This window comes from Anguilla anguilla, chromosome 1, assembly GCF_013347855.1.
Source record: "Anguilla anguilla isolate fAngAng1 chromosome 1, fAngAng1.pri, whole genome shotgun sequence".
NCBI classification, from domain to species: Eukaryota; Metazoa; Chordata; class Actinopteri; order Anguilliformes; family Anguillidae; genus Anguilla; species Anguilla anguilla.
This window is the reverse complement of record NC_049201.1, coordinates 22196235-22222600: the sequence shown is the minus strand read 5'-3', so window position 1 is coordinate 22222600 and position 26366 is coordinate 22196235. Positions and strand designations below refer to the sequence as shown.

Sequence of the window (26366 nt, the reverse complement as noted above, 5' to 3'; positions counted from 1 at the left end):
CGCTCTTCCCGCCCCGGGTGCGGCTGGGGGGACCCGATACGAGACGCCCCGCTCGTCCCACGGGGGACCTGGGAGCCTCCTCAGGTGAGGGGCTCGCGGGGCCCATCGCACCGAAGGCCCCGGTATCCGCGGGAACGGGGAGCTGCCAAATAAATGTAACGCAACGCCATGGAGACAGAACTACCAGACCCGGCCGTTTCCGTGGAACTGTCCCAATGAGGAAACGGGTGGCTCTCCGTGGGAGGAGGGCTGGATTTCCACTGGTCTCAATTCTGTCAATGGGCCTCATTCACAAAACTTTTCTTACTTAACTATTCTTACTTTTGTTAAAAATGTTCCTACAGAAAAACAATATGAGATTCATGACACAGACCTTTGTTTTTGAACACATCCCAGGTATATGAGATAAAGAATGCTGGCTGTTTGTAAAATTTCACGTGATTTGTATAAGGAGACAGCCATAAACAAATACAGATAAGAAAAAAATGACGTATGCTGAAATGTTCTTGGAAACGTTCTTACACGCAGTTTATGATCAAATGTGATCGTACACACGTTCCGTGAACGAGGCCCAGTGTGTTTCTCGAATGGGGGCCACTGGAGGAGAATCCTCAGGAGCACATCCGGGTGTCGTTCGGTTTCCTTGTGAAAGTATTTCTAAAAACCCGCAGGACTCCATACCTCCAGGGCCAAGATCATCACGCTCCTACAACAGTGGGTCGTTTTTTTTTTACGCGAACCCTGCCGTTACTCTGAATGCGGAATCATTCGGTTGATTGTATTTCTCGGAGACACCAAGAGGCGCGGTCCCGGAGACACCCTGGGGGGCGACATTTGATGTATGACAGTTTTTAAGGAACACAAATCATTCAAGCCTTTTAAAAAAATTACAGACCGGCGTCGAAGCGCGATGGATTTGAGCCGATACGGACAGGGGAGCGAAAATCGATTCAGAAGTTAATTATGAGCCAACGATTAAAACAAAATCAAAAGCTGATGAAATTTCACTTCCTTCCTTTTGCACCGATCCTCGTCAGGTACGTTTCCGTATGACTCCCTGCCTTGGGACCAGACTTCAGACACTCGATTTCACCTGACTTGGCTCTTTTCCTATTTGCGAATGCACTCGGCGTCTCTGTGTCAACACTGTGACAGAAAAGCTTTCTTACGGTAGACGGCCAAACTGCGCGGAATGCATCCGAGGACATTTAACGTCTGCCCAGCACACCTGAAGTGCACAGATGTGCCTCTATATTAAACGGGGAGATCAAACTCTGAGGGAAACGGCACAGAATGCTTATTCCACGATTGGGCTTGCAGGAAAATTAAGTAGGGAGTGGAGAGGCATAAACATTTACTGTGACACAAACCCGCACTGCTTCTTCGTGATGCGTAAGTATACGTCTGTTTCTGGGGTGCACAATGACAGGCCTTCGCCATTTTCTGTAGTGCTGAAAAACAGAGCTATTCCTGATTTGCATGTAAAATGATACATAAAAAGACCTTATGGTGAAATTATCACTAAAATCTAATACCTGGCCAAGCGTGGTCTTTAGAAGGTGTGAATCAGTGCAAGGACAGAAAAAAATAATTATCTAGCATACCAAATTACGAACTATGAAAACTAATGCAAATAATAATAAAATAAATAAACAAAGATCATATCAATTAGCCTTGTCAAGATAGTGGTCGGTATTGCTGCTGAAGTTTAGCAAAGTGCATTGCTTCTTAATGGAGCCCTTACAGTACAATAATTCAAGGCCTATTCTTATACAGAGCCTCAGAGTAGGAATGCTGATCTAGAATCAGTTTCTCCTGTCCATATCCTGTCCAACTTTGCTGTCTCACACACACACGCGCGCACGCACGCGCACACACCCACACAGTGTGAAGATTGAAGCCCATCTTATTGATTCATCTGCGTGTGTGTGTCCCCCTACACCCCCCGACTTGAGGAAGCTCTTATTTCTCCGTGTGAGAAATTGGAATGGGGTCCCTCACCCGGCAGCGGTGGCTCTCTGCTCCCTCTCAAAGAGGGTCAAGCCTCATCTATTATTCTTCATGGGAACCCTCCCCGTTCTTCATCAGGCCTTGTTATATCCTTATATGATGGGTTTCCAGACCCTAATATATGGGGAGATTAGAGGTACATTTTTTTTCCCCGCATCCGGGTGGAAACGCGACACCGAGGTGTGAACCCGGCGGCCGCTAAAAGGTTATTACCGGAGTTTATGGCCTGGGCTCAAAGACAGAAACCGCATTACGGTACTTAATGAATAACATTCCTTAAAGAAAGAGGTGAAATGTCCCGCATCTTCCTGCCGAGGTGTTCATTTATTTTTTTGTGTGTATGAACAGTCGGGAGAAAAAAACGGAAACCGTTTTTGCAAAAGCAAAACCATTCGATTTGGTTCGGTAATGGTTTCAGAAATCACCCGGTGCGCGCGCGTTGGTGAGCAGATACACAATTATTTATTAAAATGGAAACTTATTTATTTGCGGCTTGCCCATATGCAGAGTGATACGGGGCATTTGCTCGCCAAAAAAGGGCGTTACTAGGGCCCCTCAGGAGCGGCGAGCAAGCATGGCGCAGTGTCCTGAGGGTAAAGGGACCCTAAGCCTCCATGACCCTGAGCTCAACTGTAAACAGCTCCACGCCCCTGCCCAAATGACAGTAAGGACATTTTATATGGCTGGCAAAAAAAAAAATATATTTTATATATATATATATATATATATATATATATATATATATATATATATATATAAACAAGCCCTCCACGTGGAAATAGCAGTACTTATATATACCCACTTCAGGGCACCATAATGTTTGGGACATATTAAAGGGGAATTTAACTTTATAACACTTCTGGGGTCATTTTCACACCTACCCGGCCGTTTTGTGTGCACCCCAGACAGTTTTTAGGTTGCTTGCTTCAATATATAGATATTTAGATATACCCGTGTAAGCAACCCCCCCCCCCCCCATCCAATAGAAGCCCATTCAACATCAAACTCCACGTCAGACTCATTGTAAAAACACGTCCCTGCTTCTCTGACATTGCCCTTCTAATGAACTCTTCTCTTTCTCGTGTTGACAAACAAACTACAACAGAGGCAATCAAAAGCTCACAATCTAGACTAGACACTGAAAGCTTTCTTATACCTCCACTTGGGAAGCAATTGACTGATCAGAAACACCTGTAACTATACAAGTCCCAAACATTATGGTGCAAACCAACATATAAAATAGCTTTAATAAAAGCTGAGAATCAGCACTGTCAAAAAACATCGTCCAAATCAAGAAAAAATATGTCATTGTCCCAAACATTATGGAGCTCACTGTTTAAGTCTGTTGCTGCTCCAAATGGCCATTGGCTGAGGTGAGAGAATGTCCTCCCCTTCACCTCGTCCTCTCTAAATGTCACTTTTTACAGTCCGTGGAGACCGGAAAAGTAAAAAAAATAAAAATATGACGCCGCACCTTGTGTCCCCTGTCCACCGGCGGCACCGGGGACGGCTGCAGTGAAATACCGCCGTTTTGCGGGCGCGCCTCCCCATTCATCTGTCCGCCGTGCCCCCGCCGGCTCGGTCACGCCACCGACGGCCGCTCCCCTCTGCCGGGGTCGCCAATAAAAACCGCCGTTAAATTTTCAGCTCCGGCGCGGCTCTGATCTCTTTATATGTCCGACATCCGACATTAAATTAAAACGCCGCTGTAAATCCCGCTTTCTGAATTCGCCCGCGAACGGCGGGCGCCCTCTGACCCTCCGCCCTCCCCCGAGCCCCGCCCCCCAGCCCCCTGCCACGGCCCCGCCCCCAGCCCCTGGCCCCCGGCCCCTCCCGCCTCCCTCCCTCGCGCGAGCCGGCGAGGAAAACCGTCCCAGAATCCAGCGAGGCGCTCTCGCTCTCGCGCGCGCTCTCCGTTGGCAGGCGAGCCGCGTCGGGGGGGGGGGATCGCGGCGAGGCGGGCCGGCGTCGCCGGGTGAGACGGGAGTCAGGCCGCGTGCCAAACGCTTTTACCTCTTCTTAATTAGGCTCGATCGGTTATCGCGATCCGCCGCCGCCGACTAGCGTTAAAAACAGACCTTCGTACGCGTCGATCGATCAAGCGGGCGGCGCTCTTATCGGCCGGGACCGCACCTCTCTGTCTCTGACTGAAAGGGGAAAAAAAAAACCCAACAAACAGCGCTCTCCTCCAATAACGGCCCGTTCCGTAGTTCCTTTAATGGGCAGCGAGAGGCGGGACGGCGGCGCGGGTTTGGACGTAATGCCGCGCGAACGCCGCCGCGGCGCGGCGTCTCGTTTGATTCATGCGCTCGCGCGCCGGCATCAAAAGGGCTGTCAGGCCGCGTTATTGACTTTCCGGGCGTGCGCCCTCGCGCGCGCCGATCCCGCCGTCGAATCCATTACACGTGTTCCCTTATCGGCGCTCATTTGACTCCGCGCGGAAAGCCTTGGCGACAGCTAATTTGAGTCGAGTGTGGATCTACAGATGCTAATGTTAGAAGGGCTTTTAAAAAAGGTGGCACCTATATATAATAATATACTGTATACAATATATATATACATATATATATATATATATATATAATTTTTACCCTAGTATGTTTCCATTTCAAATCTAGAGGTGGTGGGGGGTGGGGGGTTGGGGACGGAGGCAGTGGTGAAAAGCACCACGTCAGGGCGTTCAGTTCAGATGCTGTCGACCAAACCTGGCCTTTTCGAACGGCGAAAACAACCGGACGGGATGTGAAACGGGAGCGGGCGCGTCGGCCTGGGGACGATCTGACGGACGGAAATGAACCGACGCGTTAAACGCGGCTATCAAAAGAGCGGCTGGGCGGCACGGCGCGGCCCGCTCGGCACCGCCTGCTGGGACGCGGCGGCGGCGGGAGAGCGGGCCGCTCCGTTTAGCCAACAGGCGAATGCCACCTCTCTCGCGCGGTCGAGTCGACAGATCGGAAGCGCGGATCTCCGGATGGGGGGGGTGGGGGGGGGGTCCGAGCGCTCTCGACCGTCGACGGCGCCGCCGAGGAGAGCCCGCCCCTCCCTCTCGCGGGGATGACTAATCATAATCCGACGCCCGCCGGACCAGCCGCCATATAAAACCGCCCGTCTGTCTGTCTGTCTTCGCCCGGCTCAAATCTCAGCGAAGGCGCGGCGTGACTCAACCCCCCCCTCCCCCCATCCCCCCCACAAACCCCGCCTCCCCCCCCGCCGAAAATCCCGACCAGTTCACTGAGCCAAAACGAGTATGGTCAGGCATGGCTGACGTGGTTGTCAACTGTCCTTTCAAAGAGCAGCCGTGGCAGAGCGGGAGGTAAACAAAAGGAGCATCGCATCCCAGGCTGAGCGAGTGAGAATCCTCGCGCGCGCAAGATTACAGCTGAAGCGCTTGGTTACAAGTGCGGCTCGTTAGGAACTGTGGCACGACGCCCGCCTTTAAATCCAGTAGCGAAGGCGCTTTCGATTTCATTGCGGCGTGCGTACAGTACGGAAGCCAATTTTCCAAGAAAAACGCTGCATAGAAAAAAAACATTATTATTTAGACACTTCCTTCATTGGAAAAGCAATCAAGTCACAACTGCTGGATCTCAAGATTCATGTGTCCAAGCATTACGCTGACTGAATCGCACTCACGTCTCAGAGTATCCAAATAACACCAGAGCGTTAATAATTAAATAAGGGGCGCTCGGAATCTCCAGGTTGTCGGAGTCGTGATGGGTGGGAACTGCTCGGCCGTCAGCTGACTGCGGAAACGTAGCTCTGAAAAGAGCCAGGCGCCATTTCCAGTACGGTGCTGCAATTTTCTCAGTAGTCCACACTACTTTTGCAACAGTCAGCCTTCTATTAGAGGACGCTCACCGGATATAGGGTTAGAACTTAAGATGGCAGGCGCCCATGGGTAAATACACACCCTCCGCAGGTTGGAAGGGTGTAAGTGTCAGTGTATTACCCAGGCGGTGATGAGGATCCGACTTGGAATACGGTGTTCAACCGCTTGACAGCTAAATGAATTTTTCCAACAAAAAAAAAAAAAAGACTAAAAAAAAAAGGTTATAAATGATTTGCTGCCCTGTCACAAAATGAAAATGACACTTGACAGCCCCAACAGATCACCCCACCTAACGGTGACCCCAGGAGGAAACGCATTAGAGCTTACCAAACAGGTTTTGGCTTGGTTTCCAGTGATTGGCTTTAGGCGACAAACGCGGCGCCTCGGCACGGGCGCAGAGAAGCGCTGATAAAAAGCCGGTCAGAAGTAAAACGTCAACGTCGCAATGTTGCGATCGACGACAAGTCGTCACTCAATTCGCTCCAGGTGCGACAGGCGTTTCAGAGTGCACCCCAGAAATGGGGCAGAGATTACCATCCGTTCTGCATTTTAGCAGTGGCTGTTCTCACCCTCACACGCTGCACTTCACTTTGCACAAAATAATGCCCCCGCAGTCACGCGTGACAACACGTTGCTTGCGGCCCGCATTTGTCAGGCGTTTCTGCCACAGAAGCACGCGCTGCTCGATGGACTGGCAAAGCTGCTCAACCCACGCAAACCCCAGAGAGAACCTCTGGGATTCTCTGGATTGGTTGCTTGGCTGCTGAGTTGCTGTACATACAAAGCTCCATGCAAACAGAACACGAGTACAAGAGAATAATGCTCTTGTCATGTCTATTTTTGTAAGCCAGTACCTTAAACTGTGAAAATGGACCCCTGGTACTGTGTTTGATTTGAATTTGACAGAAGTGCCACATCAAGCGACTCAAGTCCATTTTATACCTCTGAAATGATTTACTGTGTATTATAACTGTCATTACACACAGACAGACGCACGCACATGCACACACACGAACGCGCGCACACACACACACACACACACATGCACACACACTAGCACGCACGCACACACACACACACACACACATACAAGCCAAAACTATTCAAAGAAGTTTTCTGTAACCTTGAACACCCGCTCCTGGTGCCCATCTGTTTTCATGCACCCCCCCATCCCCATCCCTCCCTCCAGCCCCCATCCTTCCGCCCCCCCCCCCATCTCTTCCATCCTCTGGAATCCTCCAGAGCTCTCGACTCCTCTTTCATATTTACTGCTCATTTCCACCTCGCCCGGCAACGACGGAGACGGCGAACAATCCACTGCGGATCTGTTTATCATTTTCCATTCATCCAATTATTACGATGCTTGTTGACTTTCAGATTCTCCGAATGTTTTTTACCCCCAACACTCCCACCCCCCCCCCCCCCACCCCCCCTCCACCCCTCACGCTCAGCCACCACCCCCGCCTCGCCACCCCTTTCCCTTCCCCTTCCCCTTCCCCGGCTTTCAGCGGGGCACGTCGGCTCGATATCAAGATGGAGAGGCAGGAAACTTTTCCTCCCCAAAGGATCCTGCCCTGAGAAACCTTGACATGCACAAAGGCGTGCGCGGGCTGAGCTGCCCTGCCGCGCGCGATAAGGTCACCCGTGGGATTGCCCAGATTATCTCTGTCAAGCACTTGGACGGAGCGCAGTCAAATGATGCATCATGCAGTCATTTTCGGGGGGGAAAAAATCAATTTCTTCACTAGGTCGCTATTTGCTTTTCAAAGTGCCCTTGTAGTCTTTGCCTCTAAGCATTTATCAATTTAAATGTTGTGAATTGATAATGTTTTCCGCGTGCCTTGTAGCGCGGGTGAATCGTTCCCCCCCCCCCCGCCCCCCCGCACTTGTGTTCTTCGCAGTTGTTTGCTAACCCCTGCTGAATAGAAAACGTGCTTCCCCCCGCCCCCCCCCCCCCCCCCCCCCCCCCCCAAACCACCATCTTTTGGCGGACTTTATCGGCCGGCTTATTTAATGAATGGGAAAACGTATTCTAAAAGTCCCGTTTTTACCGTTACGAAGAAAGGAATTAAAGCGACGCGCGTCGGCGGAGGCACGAAACGCGCGCCGCGAAACGCGTCATCTTAATTTTCATTTCTGGAAAATAGCCGCTGCTCGCCCGTGTGCATTATTTAAGGCTATGCAAATGGCTAACACTTGGGGGGGGGTACCGGGGTCTACACAAACAATACGAGGTGCGGCTGCCATTAGCCTTCTTTCTCATTCTCATCAGCAGTCCAGACTTCCTACATATTTAATTGGGGGGAGTTTCATCGATTATGCATCAAAAAGCCATTAAATAAATGAAAGCGGCGGCGTTTTTTTTTTTTTTTTTTTCGCGGTGGAAGGTGCGCGGGACGGTGGCGTTCGCCGCCGCCCGGGGAATGACAGCTCTCTCTCTCCCTCTCGCTCTCTTTCCGCGGCCGGGGCGTCTGGAGGGGGGCAGTGGGGTTACGCGGAGGTGGCGCAATTAAACGCGACCTCTCTCTGCCCCCTCTCCTCCCGCGCGCGGGCCCTGCCCCCCCTCCAAGCTTTATCATCGCTCCGAGCCCGCATGCAAATGGTGACCCCCCGTTCTCCGCGACATCATAAATAAAACAATGCTTATTATCCATTTAGCATTAAGCCGGACCCGCTGCCAGGAGAGGTTATTTTTAAAAATATACGGCCGGGAACCGCTGCCGGCGTTTGAGAGCCACTTCGCCCGCCGCCATTCGCCCGGTTTTTAAGCGTATGCGGCGTTCTGGGTGGGGGGGGGCGGGGGGGGGGGGGGGCGACGGCCGCCGACTGCCTTCGTTTCAGGGTTCGCGGTTTGGAATCATTTAATCAATTGAAGACATCACTTGATTAGCAAATTGCAGTGGAATGGCGGCTGTTATTTGGCGGGTCTGCCATTGTTTGGCAGTGTGTGTGTGTTTTCTTTTTTTTTTGTTGCAATGGATCATCACCGTTTTGTCTTGCCACCCCCCCCAAAGAAAAACCAGGGGGGGGAGAAGATACGGTGAGAACGGGTGCAGGTGGCCAATTTCGGCGTGGTTTAAAAGGCGGGATTGCGGGACGTGGAGCGGGGGGGCCGTCGGCACCGGAGAGCCCCCCCACTCCCCCCCCCTCAAAGACGGGGCCGAGCCTTCAGACGGGCGCCATTAATGCTAATGGATTCAATATTCTCCGTGCCACTTGGCCGGGGACCCTCGGGGAGCCGCCACGGTCCGTCTGGTCCCCCAGGAGCGGGAGGGGAGCGGGATCATACTCCTGGCCGCTTTCAAAATGGCCCTGGGCGCGCGCGGAGGGCTGTCACTTAAAGCCAAGCAGATGTCTACATTCAATTCCAGCCCCGCAATTGAAAAAAAAAAAACCTTTTTGGTGAAAATGTGGATTGCTAAAAAAAAAAAAAAAACACTAAGGGGGCACTGGGGTCTTACTGGCGATCGTCCTCAATAAAACGGCGAGCTTGTTCCGTGATGGGGGGGGGGGGGGGGGGGGGGGGTGAATTCTGTCGCGGAAGCAGAAAAAAAATACCGAGGCTCAATTCGGCTAACAAGCTCTGCATTGTTTTTTGTGCGACGTAAACAAAGTAAACTGCGAGAGCCTGGAACATATGGAGCCTCGCACCCGCTTCCTCTCCTACGGCGCTCGCCGCTCTTCGGCTTCCTGGTCCGTGCCTGGAACGGGTTAAAGCCAGCCTCTCTCTCTCTCTCTCTCTCTCTCTCGAACAGATGAAAACTCAGATGGTCCCGCTATTCCAGATGCATCAATTTCCTTGGATATTCAGTCCATGCAAGTGCATATGCTCTACTGGCAGGGGCGCTGGCTCAAAATGGCCAAAATCCAAAAGCTAATATTCTGTTGGCTGGAATAATGCAATTATTATTTTCCTAGCTATCAGCCTAAGCACACACCGCCATCTGTTATACAAAGCAAACATACACATCTCAATTACAGAGTAGGCAGCTGACGTGTTGGAGCTGGCACCTCCAGCGGGGAGATTTAGGGGCCCCGCTTCTGGTTCGCCGGGGCCTTTATCGGACAGACGTTGTACGATGCCGGGTCCAGGGCGCATTAAAAACGCTACACAGACAAAACAATCAAGGCGCGCAGAAGGTCAAAAAGATTTATATCGCAGTTGAATGCTGGGAAAATCCTCTCCGCGCGACGGCGAGCTCGCGAATGGCATGGACAAAACCTTCATTAGCCTGGCAGCCTGGCGGAGACCGAGGTGTCACTTGCGGGCGCACGTTCGGGGAAACGCGTAAACCGCACAGGGCTTCGCAAATGCACCCCTGCTCTTTCCTAAAAGGCTTTTCTGTGGAACAGGCCGTTCTACCCACACGCTACATCACGCATCCCCGCCCTCCACATCACCCACCACTCCTGCAGTTACAAAAACGCAATAACAGAGATGAAAAACAGTTTGTATTTAATTACTGCGTGCTGATTCTGACCTAGGTGTGCACGCTAGGTCAGAAGCCGGTCAGGCAAATAAACTACCCAAACACAGCATTCCTTTACTGTCTGTAAAACAGCAAACAAAATACACCACCGCAATTTAACTTAGATTTTGCGCGTTTAAAAATTAAAGCCATGTATCCCAGAGCATCAGCGATGCTGTCCTCTTCACATGAATGCACTTTGGTAGACACGCATGCAAAATATCAGTCTCAGCTGTCAATCACGGTGATGAAGGGGGCCCCGACCTCTTCTCATAATAATCCATGTTCAGCACCATCAATCAGCGCAGTCACGCTGCTGAAAGTTCTCAGTCTAAACAGCACCTATTCAGTCATAGAAAATAAGGTCCTCTCATTCAGCCTGTCGCAACCTGTTAAGCCGGGGTCCAGCTTCATTCTCCATAGATTAGCTACCTTTGCCTATGTGCTAGTATGTTCTCTTGCACACAATACAGAAAAAAGAAAACGTAAAGCAAGGATGATCAGATGCTGCAGTGGAAGAATTAGAGACTGCCATTCTCCTTAATCCTGCACTTACATCCCTCACAGGTAAGCCGTGTACAAGATATCCCACAAATCAAACCTCCAGTGAAAGCTTCGGGCAAAGGCTACCTGTCTTTTCCACTTTAGCGAGCTGTAATAATCATGTAAGAGCTCAAAGAATATTAACTTTTAATAAGAAGAATCACAAAACTTTTTTGGAGGGAGGGACTTTAATTACAGTCCAAGTCTAACTAATGACTTCATTAACATTATGTTTGATATGCAGAAATTTCCAGACATTGAATAAAAGAGAGGGTGAAAATCCTCTTACATAAATCTGCTTTAGATAGTCTGCCACCAAAAAAATTCATAACCTTGTCAATTTGCGAGGCTTTAAAAAAAAAAAAAAAACTGATCTAATTAACTATGAAAAAGTAATCTTCAATAATTTCACTGAGCTACATTGTACACAAAATCCTTTTTTCCCTCCTCCTGTCATCGGTCAAATTAACTCATTGTTACCCTGTTCACTGCAATTAAGAACCGGCGGGTTATCTGTGTACATGCATTAGACGATAGGGCCAACTCAAACCAGGGACCGAACAACCGACTCCCTTCGCACTTATCAACACAGACTGAGACCCCGTCCCACTGCAGATAAAACAAACTCAAAGATAACTCCAACGCAATCCCCAAAGCTTAGGGGACTTATTTTACAATTAATCAATTATTTGATAAACATCATTAATCAATTATTGCCAAATTAATTTCAGCCGGAGTTAGTCTGCTCAATGATTTATCAGATTTAATTTAGAAAAAACAAAACATTCTCTTTGATCCCCCGAGAAGCTCAGATCTATCGTGTTCGTCGTGTAAGTCATATGTACTGTGTGTATTCACACGCACGCACTCGCACACACACAAGCACTCGCGGTCCAAGAATAGAATCTTTGGAGATAATTGAAACATTAGCATTTCTATTGGTTTCACGCTGCTATGTGTGCTTTAGATGTGTTCGACAAAATAAAGGCTTTGTGCTAAGTGACTTAAAATTCAGACCAGCAGCTCGCGAGCATGCGGGCGACTTCGCGGACCTCATCTCGGCCGCGATCACAGGCGCGCTAACGAGCGACGCGATTCCCGATCGCCAAAATGAAGAAACTTGGCAAGAGGCGGCCACCGGCGTCTGCCTCCTGTTGCCCCTGGAGACAGGCAGAGGGGCCGGATAGAGCCATCAGACAGCTCAAGGTCATTCCCTCCCAACAATGGACCTCGGAGGTCCGGCTGTTTATTGACACGCGCTGGACTCCGGCCAATAGGAAAGCGAGAGGCCATTTAGCATGCCGACATGAAGAAGAAAAAAAAAAAAACCCTGTTTAAATATGCAGCATCAGGGGCTGCAAATCAGAATGGGGGGAACAGAGACGACGCGCCTCCGCGACTGTAAACCAGCGCTAATTTGTCTGCGTCCGCTCTCCTCCCACTCCCACACCGACCACACCAAAAAAAAAAAAAAAAAAAAGAAAGTTACGAGGAGCCCTCGGTTGTACTCACCTGCGAAAGCCCCAGATATATGGACACCGTCTCGGAGATGTACAAAAACCTCCCCTCCTTGTTTAGTGCAAATACAAATCCGTCCAGGGACTGTGGGAGAGAAGAGAAGAGGCGGGTGAGGGGGTTGTGTTAGGCCACGGCCGCACAGAGAGGACGCCCCCAGGGCGTCGCCAACTTTGCCTGTTTGTCTCTGGATTTCCGAGGCATTTGGAGCAGCCAACTGACATCTATTGGCATAAGTCACCAAAATGTACATTTTTTTTTTCTTTACCGTGCTTATCGAGAAAAAAAGAAATTACCATTGTGGAAAATCCTTCTTTCAACACAAAAAAGAGTGTCTGGAGACCGCTCCAAATCCGACTTGGCAACACTGCTGCAAACCACGCGGCAGTCACACAACCTTCAGTCAATGCACATCACATAATACACTTCATTCAAAGATGCTCACCCAACACTACCACTGCAACTACAAAAACGACTACACAAATTCGACCGATTATCCAAAACAAAAATTTGCCTGTCAAGTTTAATCTGTCATTTTAATGCTATGTATTATCATTGTTATTTGAATTCGTATTATTAACTTTTTGGAAAATGGCACGCTTTTCTGTAGTAAGTGCGCCGAACCACAAAAAAAAAAAGATAATGTCTGGTAGTCGGGGAACGCAGAGAGAAATAGGAATTTGGATGTAAAAAGACCACTGCAAGCAAAGACAGTCTGAACCCAGCTTCCAGCAGACAGCAATTAAGGCACCGAGGTCAGGGGGGTTAATTACATATTGTCCCCCACTGGCTCAGATAATCTGTAGGGGCAGCTAACCACAGGCAAATCGCGAGAGAAAGGAGTAAATACAAAATGTAATGGGGTGGTGTGGGTGTGGGGTGTAGGGGTGTGGGGGTGTGTGGGGGGGGGAACAAAGGCTTTTCAGGGAAAAGAAAAAAAAAAAAAACAAGGCATTGTGAGCAATGTCACCGCCGATCTGATCACCTTTCTTTTTTTATTTTATTTATGAAAACGAGGATTACGCCTCACACGATGCCGTTTGCGCTTTCGCTCTCGCTCTCTCCCCCCCCCCCGACGCCCCCCCGTTTGTTTCCGACTTTAAACGGCGCGGCAGCTGGCGCGGGGAGCGCGCCGGTCTCCTCTCGCCGATAAAGCGCCTCGGCCCCGGGGCTGTTTACGCTGCGCCGCCGCGCCGGCTGACAAACACGGGCTCCCGGAGAGCCCCGCCGCGCGCCGCCGCCGCCGCCGTCCCAGAGCGCGCGTCTGCCGCCGCTAACGCTCCGCGCCCTGCGCTTCAGCTCGCGACGCTAATCACGCCCGCGCCTGTCAGCCGTCGTCGTCGCTGTCGGCGGGAGACAGAGACTGACGCTTCGCTTTGGACGGCGTTTACGCCCGAGAAAAAAAAAATCACCGTTTACGCGCTGAATCGCGAGCCTTCTTCTACGGTACTACCCAGGAACTTTTTCGGGGGGAGGTAAAAACTGCCTCCCTTCATAATGTTCAGACTGCTTTTAGGCGAGCGGCAAAAGAGTGGCAGGAAGAAAGATAATTCATTTCTATTTTTCGTGCTGAATGTTTTCTGTTTTAAACCGCGGGCTGTGCAGACAACAGGTTTTTCAGAAGCTTTGAGAAACGTGACAAAAGTAAAGGAAAAAGACATACACACAGAAACAGCTACATTCATAAATGCTACATTTGTTGAACAAAAACATATTTTAAGAATATATATATATATATATATATACCTTTAAAATGAACAGAGGTTTATATAAGCTCTGGAACAGGCAGGTCACGCTGCCAGGGGAAGGTCTTGCCAAGCTACTGCCCATAGCTAGCAACTTTTCAAAAGCTGCCTTAACATCGACGATTTCTTGTAATTAAATAAATAAGAAAGAATCTGTGATCAAGCACATTAATTCTCAACGTGTGCTCGAGGAGATAAATTTATACGGAACAACAGAACTTTTCAGCACACACCTCCTGTGGGAAGGGTATCAACTTAAACACACAGCGGTGTTCTGGCCTAGCCTCGAGGGTACAACGATAACTCGGGATGCTGAACAAGCCGGACGCCTGCTCCAGCGCCGGGAAAGAATGAGTCATGAAACACACGGGCTGGGATCCTACGACAGGACGGAGACGCCAACCAAGCGCAAAATGCGGACGAGCGTCAATATGCCGATCGCCAGCTTGCAAAATTTATTTGGGATAAGCTTTATAACGCAGGGAAATGAGCTTGTTTACAACGCCGCGTGTTAAAAAAAACGGCGAGCGAAACATGGCGCCCTTTAGCTGCTTCGGACGCGGGTAATGTCTGTTTGATTAACTGCCATCGCGTCCCAACGCCGGCCCCTCTGCAACAGTAAAATGGCGCGCGCCGTGTCTTTCTAGACGCTTTAGCACAAACGTTCTGATAAATTAGCTACGGCTTTCCAGCAAACCGCATCTGAAACCGAGCGCGAGCACCAATCAGCAGGCGTCGCCCCCGCGAAAATGAGAATCGGCAGCCAGAAGGAGGCGGCTTATTGACGAGCGCGCGTAGTGCGCCAGTCGGTAAGGGCGGACGCGATGTTCTTGTTTACGCGGCTAGACGGTCAAGGAGCCCTGTTTCAGCCAGTGCAGCTACCATTAAAGCGCAGACGCGCGGATTTTTGTTTTTCATTTTCCCAAACATTTTTACGTTTGCTACATACTGGCTAATGGGATAGTAAATGTCTTTTAAGATTTCCCCGTTTGTGATGAGCTTCATAATTATTAATGGTACCGCTGAGGCAAGGCAAAATTCCCCCCTTGAGGGAAGAAGGAAGGTGAGTTTTCTTTTTGGGGGGGGGGGGGGGATGGGGGGTGGGTTGGAGTAAATTAAGCTGCAGCTTCACCATTTTCATTAGCCAGATGTAGCATTACATGAAGCCAATTCAGTCAGTGAAAAAATAAAATAAACGGCAGAACCAGGCTGTGACAACGCAAGATGAATTTTTTAAAGACTTGGCGTTTTTTTTTGTTGTTTTCATTTCTACATTTCCCTTTAGCAAAGGGCGAGACAACATAAAACGGCAAAAAAAAAAGCTCCCTTCTGTTCAAACGAGCCTGCTGGGTTCATCTCCCATTTTCCAGCCGAGTGGACACCTTTCCTGCGGTTTTCCTGCACTTTTTCTTTCCTCAGTTTATTTTTTCCTCTTCATCGGGATGCCTGCTTTCGCTCCCCAGTGGGGACACCCTTCACCCACAAGACCGGCGAGGGGAGGAGGGGAGGAGGGGGGAGGGGCAGGCCGGCCCGCATTTTCACTCAGGCACAGTAATGGACACCTATATCCCCCCAAGGCTTAACCCGCCTGTCAGCCGAGGCCCCCGGCAACCACCTCTCCTCGGTTTCCAATCATTTCTTCCTGTCCTCCCTGCTCCCGTTTCAAACGCGAAGCGTCTGCGGTCCGGGAGTGGCGGGTCTCGGGAGAGGGTCCCCTCCGTGGGAGCGAGCTTCTGCGGTGATAAACGGCTTCTGTTTACAGGCTAACCACTGTGTAAAGCGCGCAATAAATCACCGCGGAAACACACTTCTGGGGGGAGGGCGGAGAAAGAACAAAAAAAAAACCGGGTTACATTAAGACTTTTTTTTTTTTTTTTTAAACATTTGTCATTTGTTTAAAATGGTCACGCTTCCCCAAAGCGCCGGCGGTGGACCCCGGCTGGAACGGGACGGCGGGCCGAGGCGGCGCTTTCCTCCGTCTCGGTGGCGGTGCCGACCCGCGGGTGAGGGGTGGTGGTGGGGGGGGAGCGGCGGTGTCGGCGGATCCGAAATCCGAGCCGTCGGCGAAGCTGCGATCCCCCGGACGCCTCCTCCCCAGACGCGGGACCCGCGTTTCCCGCCCGCTCACTGTAAACCCATTACTCGCAGCCGGGGAAGATAAGCGGGCCCAGATGCAATCGGAGGCCACAAATCAAAATAAGCGCCCCTGTACAGTAAGCAGTCTGGTGCTCTCGATTATCAACTTAAAAGATGCTACACACAGAAGGTAGGTGGGGTGAGGGGGTGGGTGGGTGGGGTTTTCCCACCAGCAAAAAAACACTGCGGTCACATTCTGCCTGATGTGGTCTTTCCCCCGATGACCGCGTCTGAGCGAACGTCTTGCGGCCGAACGAGAAGAGCTTGCGGTCGTGGCGCTGGATGAGATCAGTCATCCTGAAGTCAAACGGAGAGCCACGGACGCCGCGTCGCTATGCGCGCTTTTCCGTACGACCCCGAAGCGCCGAGTCGCGTAAGATAACCTTTCGCGGTTAAACCTTTCGGATAGGTCAGATAGCGTCTGAGTGTGTGCGCTGCATTGTGGGATAGCGGAGACGAGGCGTCACGGCAGCGTCCCGACAGCGCAGTCACCCCCCCCCCCCCCCCCCCCCCCCCGCGCGAGATAACGGGCGGGTAACGCGGCCAAACCCCCCCCCCCCCCCAGGCCAACTTGCTGACTCCGCAGGTGAGTTGGCCAATGGGGGCCCGACTCCGAATATTCCATCGCCTCGGGACACGGCGGGCCGCTCGCCGCAAACAGCCCGGGGTGGGGGGGGGGGCTGGTCTTGTTGGCAAGTCTGTCCGTAAACAGCCGAGCTGATAGCCAAGTGTGAAGCAGAACATGGCCAAGAGGCTCGATGTTCAGAAAACACGCCCGCTTTCTGGCTTTGTACGCCAAAGTGTGACACGACGCTGTAGAACATCATTTGAGGACGCTTCCCTGGCCAAAACAGGGCAGTCACACGTCGCATGCTGCGTGTCGAGGTTTTGACGTCGGCCGCGTGCCTGTTCCTGAAACGCCGAGCACTGCCCCCGGAATGTTCCGGCGTGTGAATCCCAGGCTACCGATGCCTCCGCATTCCCGGCCGTAGAGGCGAACCCGTTTCTGTGTTTTTTCCGGGGGACTTTTCCGTTTTGGGGGCGGCAGACAGAGAGAGGACAGAGGGGGCGAGTCTGGGCCCTTCTGAAGGACGCGGCGGCGGCGGCGGACATCCATCTCGGCCGCGCCCGGGCCGGGGGAGAGCGCGGCGGAACCACAGAACTCAGCGGAGGCCGGCGCAAATGGGGCTCATTGACTATTAACATACCATTAACTATCAGGCCAGACAAAACGAGCGGGGACCGGGGAGGAGGCTGGGAAACGGCAGGCAGCTGGCGGAAGCGCTGCCACATGTTCGTGAGCACCCCCCCTGCCACCCCAACTCCCCCCCCCTCCATCCCATCCCGTCCCCTCCCCCGAAACAACGCCCCTTCGCCCCCCCCCCCCCCCCAAAGCGCTAAAGAGCAATCGCTGCAATTAGCACCTCCAGCGGGGGTACGGAAAATCAGCGCTCGCCGAAATCCCCCGTCTGACGGGGAGGCGCTCCCGGCCCCGGCCCTTCAGAGGAAGCGGGGGAGAGACGGGGGGCCCCTCCGCGTGAAGCGGGCCCCCCATTATTAAACCATCCCTCAGCCCCGGCTCTGCCTGCTAGGAGGAGATCCACCGCGCCACCCTCAAATTCCTACGTACAAATCAAAGCAATGGGCAGGACAATTACGGAGCCATCTTTTCTTCGCAAACGACTTAAATTTACCACGGGGTATTCAGGCTGGATTTATGAAGCCAAATTTGGACCGGGAGCAAAAAAAAAAAAAAAAAAGAGAGAGGGAAGGAGAGATAGTATCGGTACTTCTAAAGAGCTGTAAGTAATATTTTTCATTGAGGCCAATTTTGCAGCTGACAAGTCATGCGAAGCAGTGCAAATACAGACGCGGCGTATTGATATATTTATTGGAACTGCTGATAGCTCCGGCTAAATTTAAATCACTCATCTCGTCGTCCCCCCCCCCCCCCCGTTTGAGCCTCCCCCCCCCCCCCCCCCCCCAAATAGTGATTCTACCAATTTTATTTCTTGCTGGAGCTGGAGGGAAAAAGGGAAGAACCTTTGCATATGGCGCCCCTGACATATTTATTGGCCCTATTTAGAGCACAACGACCTGTCAGAGATAGCCTCTTTATTATAATAAAGGCTCCCTGACTCTCTTCCCTCTCCCCGCGCTTCCCGGTGTCGCTCCGGCTTCGATGTGACACCGCGGCGCTTCCCGGCTGAACTTCACAGCTCATCAGTTCTGGCGCGCATCCGGCGCGGATTTTTAACCAATAAAAAACCCTGACGGACAGTAGAGCCCGTCTCAGAACACGCGGTGTGACGTAACACTCCTCACCCGGGTAGCGCGATAGACCCGACGAAACGCGCGTGATTCTGGAATAGCGTCTACTCATCACGAAGAACTGCATGCATGTTCTGTGGTTTAGGTACTCGAGTGCCTTCTTGTACATTTGACTGCATTTATTTTTATTTTTTTTGTTTAACGTGATAAAGTCAAGATGGCAGGAGAAAGTACGTAAGCAGACTCTGTATGTAGCCAACACAACAATACTGTAGCTTATCCTAATCAAACAGGCTTTGCTATAATGGTTTTCCAAGCGGTAATGTCCGAGCCAAGGCATCTGTATGCAAATAAAGCTTTACATACTTTCAAGCAGAACAGTTAATTGTTATTTGTAAAAAATGGAAATAAAAATTCCTTGTTTTTACCAACAGTTCCCTGTTAGTATATTCTGCATATAGTGTCTGCATTAACATCCATGACTTAAAAAACACACCTGTATGATCTAGACATCCTGGGAGCTGAGAGAGAGAGAGTATTGTTATTACATTATTGTTTTTATGGCTGATTGTTGCTATCATCACGTTCTGGCAATATGTATTTTCAAATATGCCATTATGTCATGCCAATGAAGCATTTGAATTTAATGGAAATTGAACTGAAAGAGGGACGAGAGAGAGAGAGAGAGGGAGGGAGGGAGGGAGAGAGAGAGATAGAGCGAGAGAAGCCAGTGGGTTTTGTTTCCCAGACTGCTGTGCCAAGCTCTGGAAAGTTCCTCGGGGTGAACAGCCAACAATGTTGTTTCTTCCTCCCCGCGTGCTCGGATTTAATTAAGTGATAACAGTCACCTTGGGGTGACTGCACTAGACAATAATATCTGGGTGAAGGAAGGGAAAAAAAAAAAACAGGAGAGCCCAGGCTACAGTCACTTTATCTCTGCGGAAAGCTACCCCACGTAATGCCACTTTATTACATTACCATGCCGTTCTGGGGCTGCTGGGTCCGGCCCACGTGTTTCAGGAGTTGGGAAAAAGGTACCGAGAACATTTCTTCAAATTCTAATTTTGGGGTTAAAAGGGGGATTTAGTTCAACCCTAAGAGGATTAATTATAATTTGAAAAGCGTGCGTGTTTAAAAAGGCAGGCTTAATAAAGTGATCCTCCGTTCACGCAAACAAACAGAGGCTGACGGCTGCTCGCGGAGGGAGACTCACCTGTGATAACAAACCGAAAAACATAAATTCCGGGCAAGATTTTTTCAAAAAATTCAAAGATTTCTCTCCCGAGGACACGCTACAAAACAGAATTAATAATTACTATTCTTTTTTCCGAAAACATTCACGTTTTTTTTCTGACGAGCAGACTTGATTAAATCATTAAGACGCGAGAACTTCAGAAACGGCGGATGGACGAACCGCACTCGAGACTTGCGCACGTGTCTTGGTTCCGGTCCAAATCCCCGGCCAGTTTTTTTGACTAACGGCAGTTGGTTTGCGAGGAGCTTCAAAGCTGTGCAAACCTCATTTCAATACGCATTAGAACAAGGTAAGAGATCAGGATCAGAATTTCCAGTTTCGGAACCGACTAACGGGAAGGGGGAATTCAGTCAAACCGCTGAAGTCCTTTCAACCTTGAGGTATGAATTTCCACAAGCATTACTTTTTATTTCAATTCACATTTATCTTACTTTTCCCTCCATTCTAGGGGGTAATTTATGAAATTGCGTGAGTCTGTTTTTCTGCCACAAAACAGTAGCAACACAACACTGCACTGTGGCGATTACACAAATTAAGAGCAATTCATAATAATAATGGCATTGGGGCTGCCAAATCATTAAAAGATAATCAAAATTAATTTTAGGATTTTAAAAAATTATGTGGATTAATTACAATTTTAATTAGTCTTTTACGCAGCATTCAAATAAAAAAATTGTTTAATGACATTTTCAGTAAGAAATTTCACCATAAAAAGATTTAGTTTGAAGTCAATAAAACATTGCATTGATCCAGCTATAAAAAGAAATTAAATGCATATAAAATTATCCCACCTTCCATCTATTGTAATAAATAACATTTTATTTAAACCATTTGTATGGCAAGTTTAAAATGGTTTTCATAAAAATGAACATTTCTTGCCTCTCCAACACTTCAAACCATACCGGGTTAGTTATATGGGTAGATTTTACTTGCACATAACCTAACATATACACCGGTAGGTGATCTTTTAAGAAGAATGAATGCTGGATAAAACCCAGGTAAAATGTTTGGATACACAGCCAAACCTTGGATAAATCCGCCTTATTTCCTCAATAAAATCCTTACTGACTTCTTCCAAGGAAAAATAAAATTATTCCAAACTAGAGAATCAGATAGAACATAAATTAAAGCCAAATAAAAACCCTCATTAAGAAGGAAAAAATCAGTTTACCTGTGTATTCAAACAATACGTATTATTTGCAACATTGAGAAATACGTGAAATGCTGATTTGAGGCCAGTGTTCAACATAAAAATATACCTGTGTTCTACTGCAAGCTGAATAAAAGAAAAAAAAATATTTGTGAGACGTAGTAGTATTCCATAAATTAATTCCTTATCCCTTAGTCCAGAAAAAGAGTTGGTGTAGTCACTTCGCTGTCCTCTAGGGGGGAGTAAGATTTGGTTCACTGCATTCTTTTGTTGCACAGAGTCTGTTTCTGAACCCAGGTTGAGACCTTGATCATTAGACATATTAGCCATGCTTTGAATATGAGGAGCCTTTCAATAGGTAACCGCGCAAAACAGAAGGGGTGGGGTGGGGTGGGTTTGGGGGGGGGGGGGGGGGGGTGGTGCTGCTTTCAGTTTGTTCAACAGAAGCTGCCAGTTCCAAGGCCATGAGTTACTTCTGAGGGCTTCTCCTTAACACGCTGGTTTCACAAGGGGGCTTTCAAACTGACAACATGCAAATCTGAAATACAGAAATGCCCAAAGCGATGGCTGCTAGTGCCGAGGAACTTCCAATGGTGGGGAGTGGATACACACATACACCCACCCCATACACACAAACATGCACGCACGCGCACACACACACACACACGCACGCACACATAGACACGCACACACATGCGCGCAAGCATGCGCACACACACGCATACACAAACACACAGACGCACAGACACATGCACATACACACACGCACGCACACATAGACACGCACACACACGCGCACAAGCATGCGCACACACACACATACACAAACACACAGACGCACAGACACATGCACATACACACACGCACGCACACATAGACACGCAGACACACGCGCACAAGCATGCGCACACACACACACACACACACAAACACACAGACGCACAGACACATGCACAAACACACACGCATGCACGCAAGCATGCGCACACACACACACACACACACACACACGCACACGAATCCAGGCATTGCTTCTTAAGAAATCACACAGGGCCTGACCACCACAGTCTAATTATGCTAATTGCTTCAATGCCCTTGCTTTATTTATGCACAGCGGCTAAGATAAATAAAAGGAAATTGCTTTGGATCTAACTGTATTCATTTCGGAATGCAAACTAGCCTGTGTTTGTTATGAGATTGCTGATCTGTTTACCCCGAAATTCTGCAGGTAATTGCAGTTTTGATTGTACATTTATTTCTCTATGTGACGGTCCCAGGACTGCGTCTGTCTCCAGTTTTTATAATTAAATGCTTTGTAATATTTAAACTCACTAAACAGTGGAAAAAGAGCAAACATTTGCATATTTCACAAGAGAAAAGACTCCACTTGGGGATACGTATATACATTTTGGAGATGCCGATTCTACGTTGCTGTTTATCAATAGATCTGTTTAGTTTTGATGACTGTTAGAACTCTGAGGTTGACAATGGGGTAAAGAAAGGGTGCCTTTATGCTACAAAAGTAGGTGGGCAGAGAGAAAAGTTGGGCAAGCTTGTGATCTCGGTCCAGCTAGTGGACAGATGTCGACAATCTGCTCCATTGCATGCATTCAGATGGTACCCGTTCAGATGCAGCCTTGTGTCAACAGGTCAGAAACTTTCAGCTTTTCATGACAGCAAACAGTCGTCCATCCCGCACTATTTACGCAACGATAAAATCAGTGCTAAGCCTTTTTAAGGGTAGCAAATGTACTAAATTTGTTTTTACATCACAAAACCCTAAAATGTACTATAGGCAAGCATTTCTCAAACATAGTTGTGGGGGTTACTTAAAAATATTTTATTAAAACCGTACCATTCCGAACAGAATGACATCACCGCACAAAGGGCTACTAGTCAGACCGAATAAAAGAATGTGTGTGCCAAAATGCGTCAGAAAAGCCCAGGGGAAAAAAGGTATCATAATAACAGTGTTATAAAAGACACCAGATTTTTGATGCCGAACTGGTTATCTCCCGCACCACCGGGTACAATGCTGCGTTGGGCGAAATGGCGTGCGTCGATCATTAAAAACAGTCGAAGAAAAACAGAACGCAATTAAAAGCGCCACAGTAGGAGCTGGTGTGACAGGCCACTCCCCCGTCTCCAATATTTCAACATCAGGGAGTATTAATATTAAAACACTTCGGAAGCTGGAGGTGACCTTGATGTATACAAAACAAAGGAAAGGAAATATTTATGGATCTATGCTGATGTACCTTTTGGGAAACAAGTCAAAAACAATATATCACCATTCTCAGGGATTAACACCACGGAAATGGTGATACGGCCTTGTTATTTATTTATTCTGACCTACTTTATTTATTTATTTTCCTTCTTAACGTCTTTTTCTAAATTCATTCTGATGAATATTGTAGCCTTGAGACATATAGTATAAAATAATCTCAAGGGTGAAATTATACTTTAAAATAGTTTTCTTTCAAGAAAAAAGCTACTGCTAATTCCTCAATTCATTGTCAACATCAAAAGCACTGCTAAATATCTCATCCTCCATTGGGACAAACTACTCCTTACGATATGCCAGCACAAAATCTGGTCCACCATTACCATTTTGATTATGCCCATAGTAGTATATTTCAGCAAATTTTTCTAAAATAAACCATAAAAACAGCAGCCACAATAAAAAAAAAGGCCTGCATGTGGACTTGCGATACAGTAAGATACACTGACAATACTGATGGGAATCTCTGATGGGAAAGTCTGTCTGCTTACATGCATATTTTTTGTCATTCAATTTAAAAACCTGAGAAATGGTGAAATTCAAATGATCTACCTGACAATTTAATCTTGAAAATGTATCACATGCACACTTGCATATATACTGCAGCACTGTATGTATTAGTGTTCACACACACACTTGCACTCAACATACTTAAGCAGTCCACATAGCTCCATTTGCAACGACAGACAATGAAATACAGTAAACAACACAGCTAGAGATACATGAGGTCCTCGTGCATTATTCTTTACAGATGCCCGAGGTCTTCAGGCATTATAGCACAACAAAGCCAAGAGAGAAGAGGAACGCCGTTAAATTAGAAAAAAATTACAATTGATTTGTCTGCGAGGTGAAAGAACACCATCGTTGGTTCACATCTGCTTTAGATTAGCAAATTGATTTCGGCCTCATACACGCTATTTGTATTGCAAAATCAAAACGCATTATTACTGGAAAACCCATTTTTTAATGATCGGCGGAGGAGTTAAGGTGTTACTGTCTCCTGGTCCTTTCGTTATGAAGTATGGATCGCGGGCGTCCAGATTTGTGAGGCGTTAATGTGGATTTAATTGAAAGTGTTTGTGGGGTAACTTTATGGATGGCTTTGTTTGTTTGCTCCAGCTCTGGCGTAGGGGAAATCTATAATTTTCTAAATTAATTAAAAAAGGTTAGGGATTTCAGTGATGAACGGCCTACCTTGCAGAACCTGATCAATCAGAGACTTGGCGTCTCTCAACTTGTGGGAGCAGCAGACCCACCTCATTCCAGTTGGCCGTGGGTTCTGTTAGAGAACCTCAGATGAACCACTTCTTAGCCTGACAAACTCTATTGATTTTGGGGACCCTCCCAAGGGCCAAAACTATACCCCCGATAGTCACAACATGCGCAAGCTCCTTAGATTCGGCTGAACAAATCAGTAAGGGCTTCTACCCCATCCAAAATATATGTAGTCATTTCATACATGTGAATTGCGAAACTCATTTCATGCATCAGCTGGAGTAATTGTCTCCACAGACCACGGTGGGTACCCAATATTTTCTCTGAATATACAAAAGTCACTGGTCCCATTGTCTCACGCTACAGCTCGGAAAGCCCAAAGATGCCTTGCGTCAAGAGTCCAAAGCTTCAAAACTTCCGCCCAACGGGAACACAAAGGAAACCAAAGCCTGATAAACGGACTGGCCATAAAAAAGGGGCTACTTTTCAAGGTGTAAACACAAGCTTACAAATAAAATGGGGGAAAAAAACAGGGTCTACCAACTCAGTGCATCTGGACAGAGATAGAAGCCGTTGAGTGGGTGGGTAGTCATAGCTACTGGCTGATGAGAGGACGATCTGCCGCCACTCTGACGAGGCCTGGCCAGCAGCAGGTCCTCATCTATCAGCCTGGCCACTCCCACCCCTCTCCAGGCTCAGAAAGGCTGTCGTCAACCCCCCCCAATCAAACCCCCAATCAAAGTTTCACATCACAAATATGTCAAACTTTGCTTCAAATCAACAGTTTTGATGGCACTTTGTCTAGGAGTGATGGTTGCCAACGAAAACTGATGACCGCCGAGTTTTCCTAAAAAATCAGTAATCGGCACTTTTATGTCAACTTTATGTCTCAACCTTTTTTCCATTCTGAGAATTCAGATTTAGACATATTTGTAAAAAGTCATTAAAACCTTTCCTAAGTGAACAGTAGAGAGCTAAAAATACGTTTCCACTGGAACCGCTTCCCGAAAACTGGTCATCTCCATAAATCCATCTGCTTATCTCATTAGTGTTACCATTCTGCGGAGGTTACCTCCACTCCCCCACCCCAGAGAGAAGAGTAGGGGAATGGCAGAGCCCTCTGTTCCCCTGCTAGCACTGGAGCAATGTGTTGATTTATTTATTGTGCTCCCGAGTTCCGCTCTTCTGTGAGGAACAAATGTACCGGACGCTGGAGACTCCATTGACACGTCTTTTGTATAGCGTGGTTTAAAAAAAAAACAAAAAAACTACCGGCGTACAATGCATCTTTAGGAAATCAGCTGCATAAAGAAATGAAATGGGAATAGTTCCCAGAGGTGTAGCCTTGTTGGAGAATGGAGAATGGAGGGGGAGGGGGAGGGGTGAAATCAATGGCAAATAACTCCTTGTCTTTTGTGAGAAATCAAGATTCAGCAAAAGTTTTGTCAAGGGAACTTTGCCTGATATGAGTGAGCAGTGGTGTGTATGTGTGAGTGTGTGTGTGTGTGTGTGTGTGTGTGTGTGAGTGTGTGTTGGGGGGGTGGGGGGGTGAATACACATTAATCATTCCAACAAGTCTCACACTTGTTTAATACAATGTCTATTCAGCAAGCCAAGCCCTCCAAGCTGTCTCGCATGCAGCCTATCACTCAATGTGGGTGTTATAGCAGTATGCCCTAAAGGCTAAGATAAGCCATCGCTATAGTCCCATATTTTGTTAAATCACGGCAGCCACATTAAGACGAATAGAAAGAGATCTTTGTATAGGATGGGATGGGGGGTTGTGCTGCCTCTGCCAAGATTTTTATCAGGTGGCTAAAGGAGACATCCCTCTTTTGTCTGGATTGCCCTTGACACATCCTTAAGGAAACCGTCTTGAACTTGGCTTTGTTTTGAAGGGCCCTCTGGCTGCCGCGGCCTAATCTGGGTTAAACACCTCCGGCTCTC

General features: G+C 48.5%; 1 protein-coding gene across 6 annotated transcripts in view; it reads right to left on the bottom strand.

Annotated features, from left to right (window-relative positions):
• LOC118212746 (neuronal PAS domain-containing protein 3) overlaps positions 1-26366 on the bottom strand; it is a 303159-nt gene that overhangs the window by 89772 nt on the left and 187021 nt on the right. For all 6 annotated transcript variants that reach the window (XM_035390971.1, XM_035390991.1, XM_035390981.1 and 3 more), the window contains one exon: positions 12364-12453. In XM_035390971.1, coding sequence (XP_035246862.1) covers positions 12364-12453 — 90 coding nt within the window. The remainder of the gene's footprint in view (positions 1-12363; positions 12454-26366) is intronic.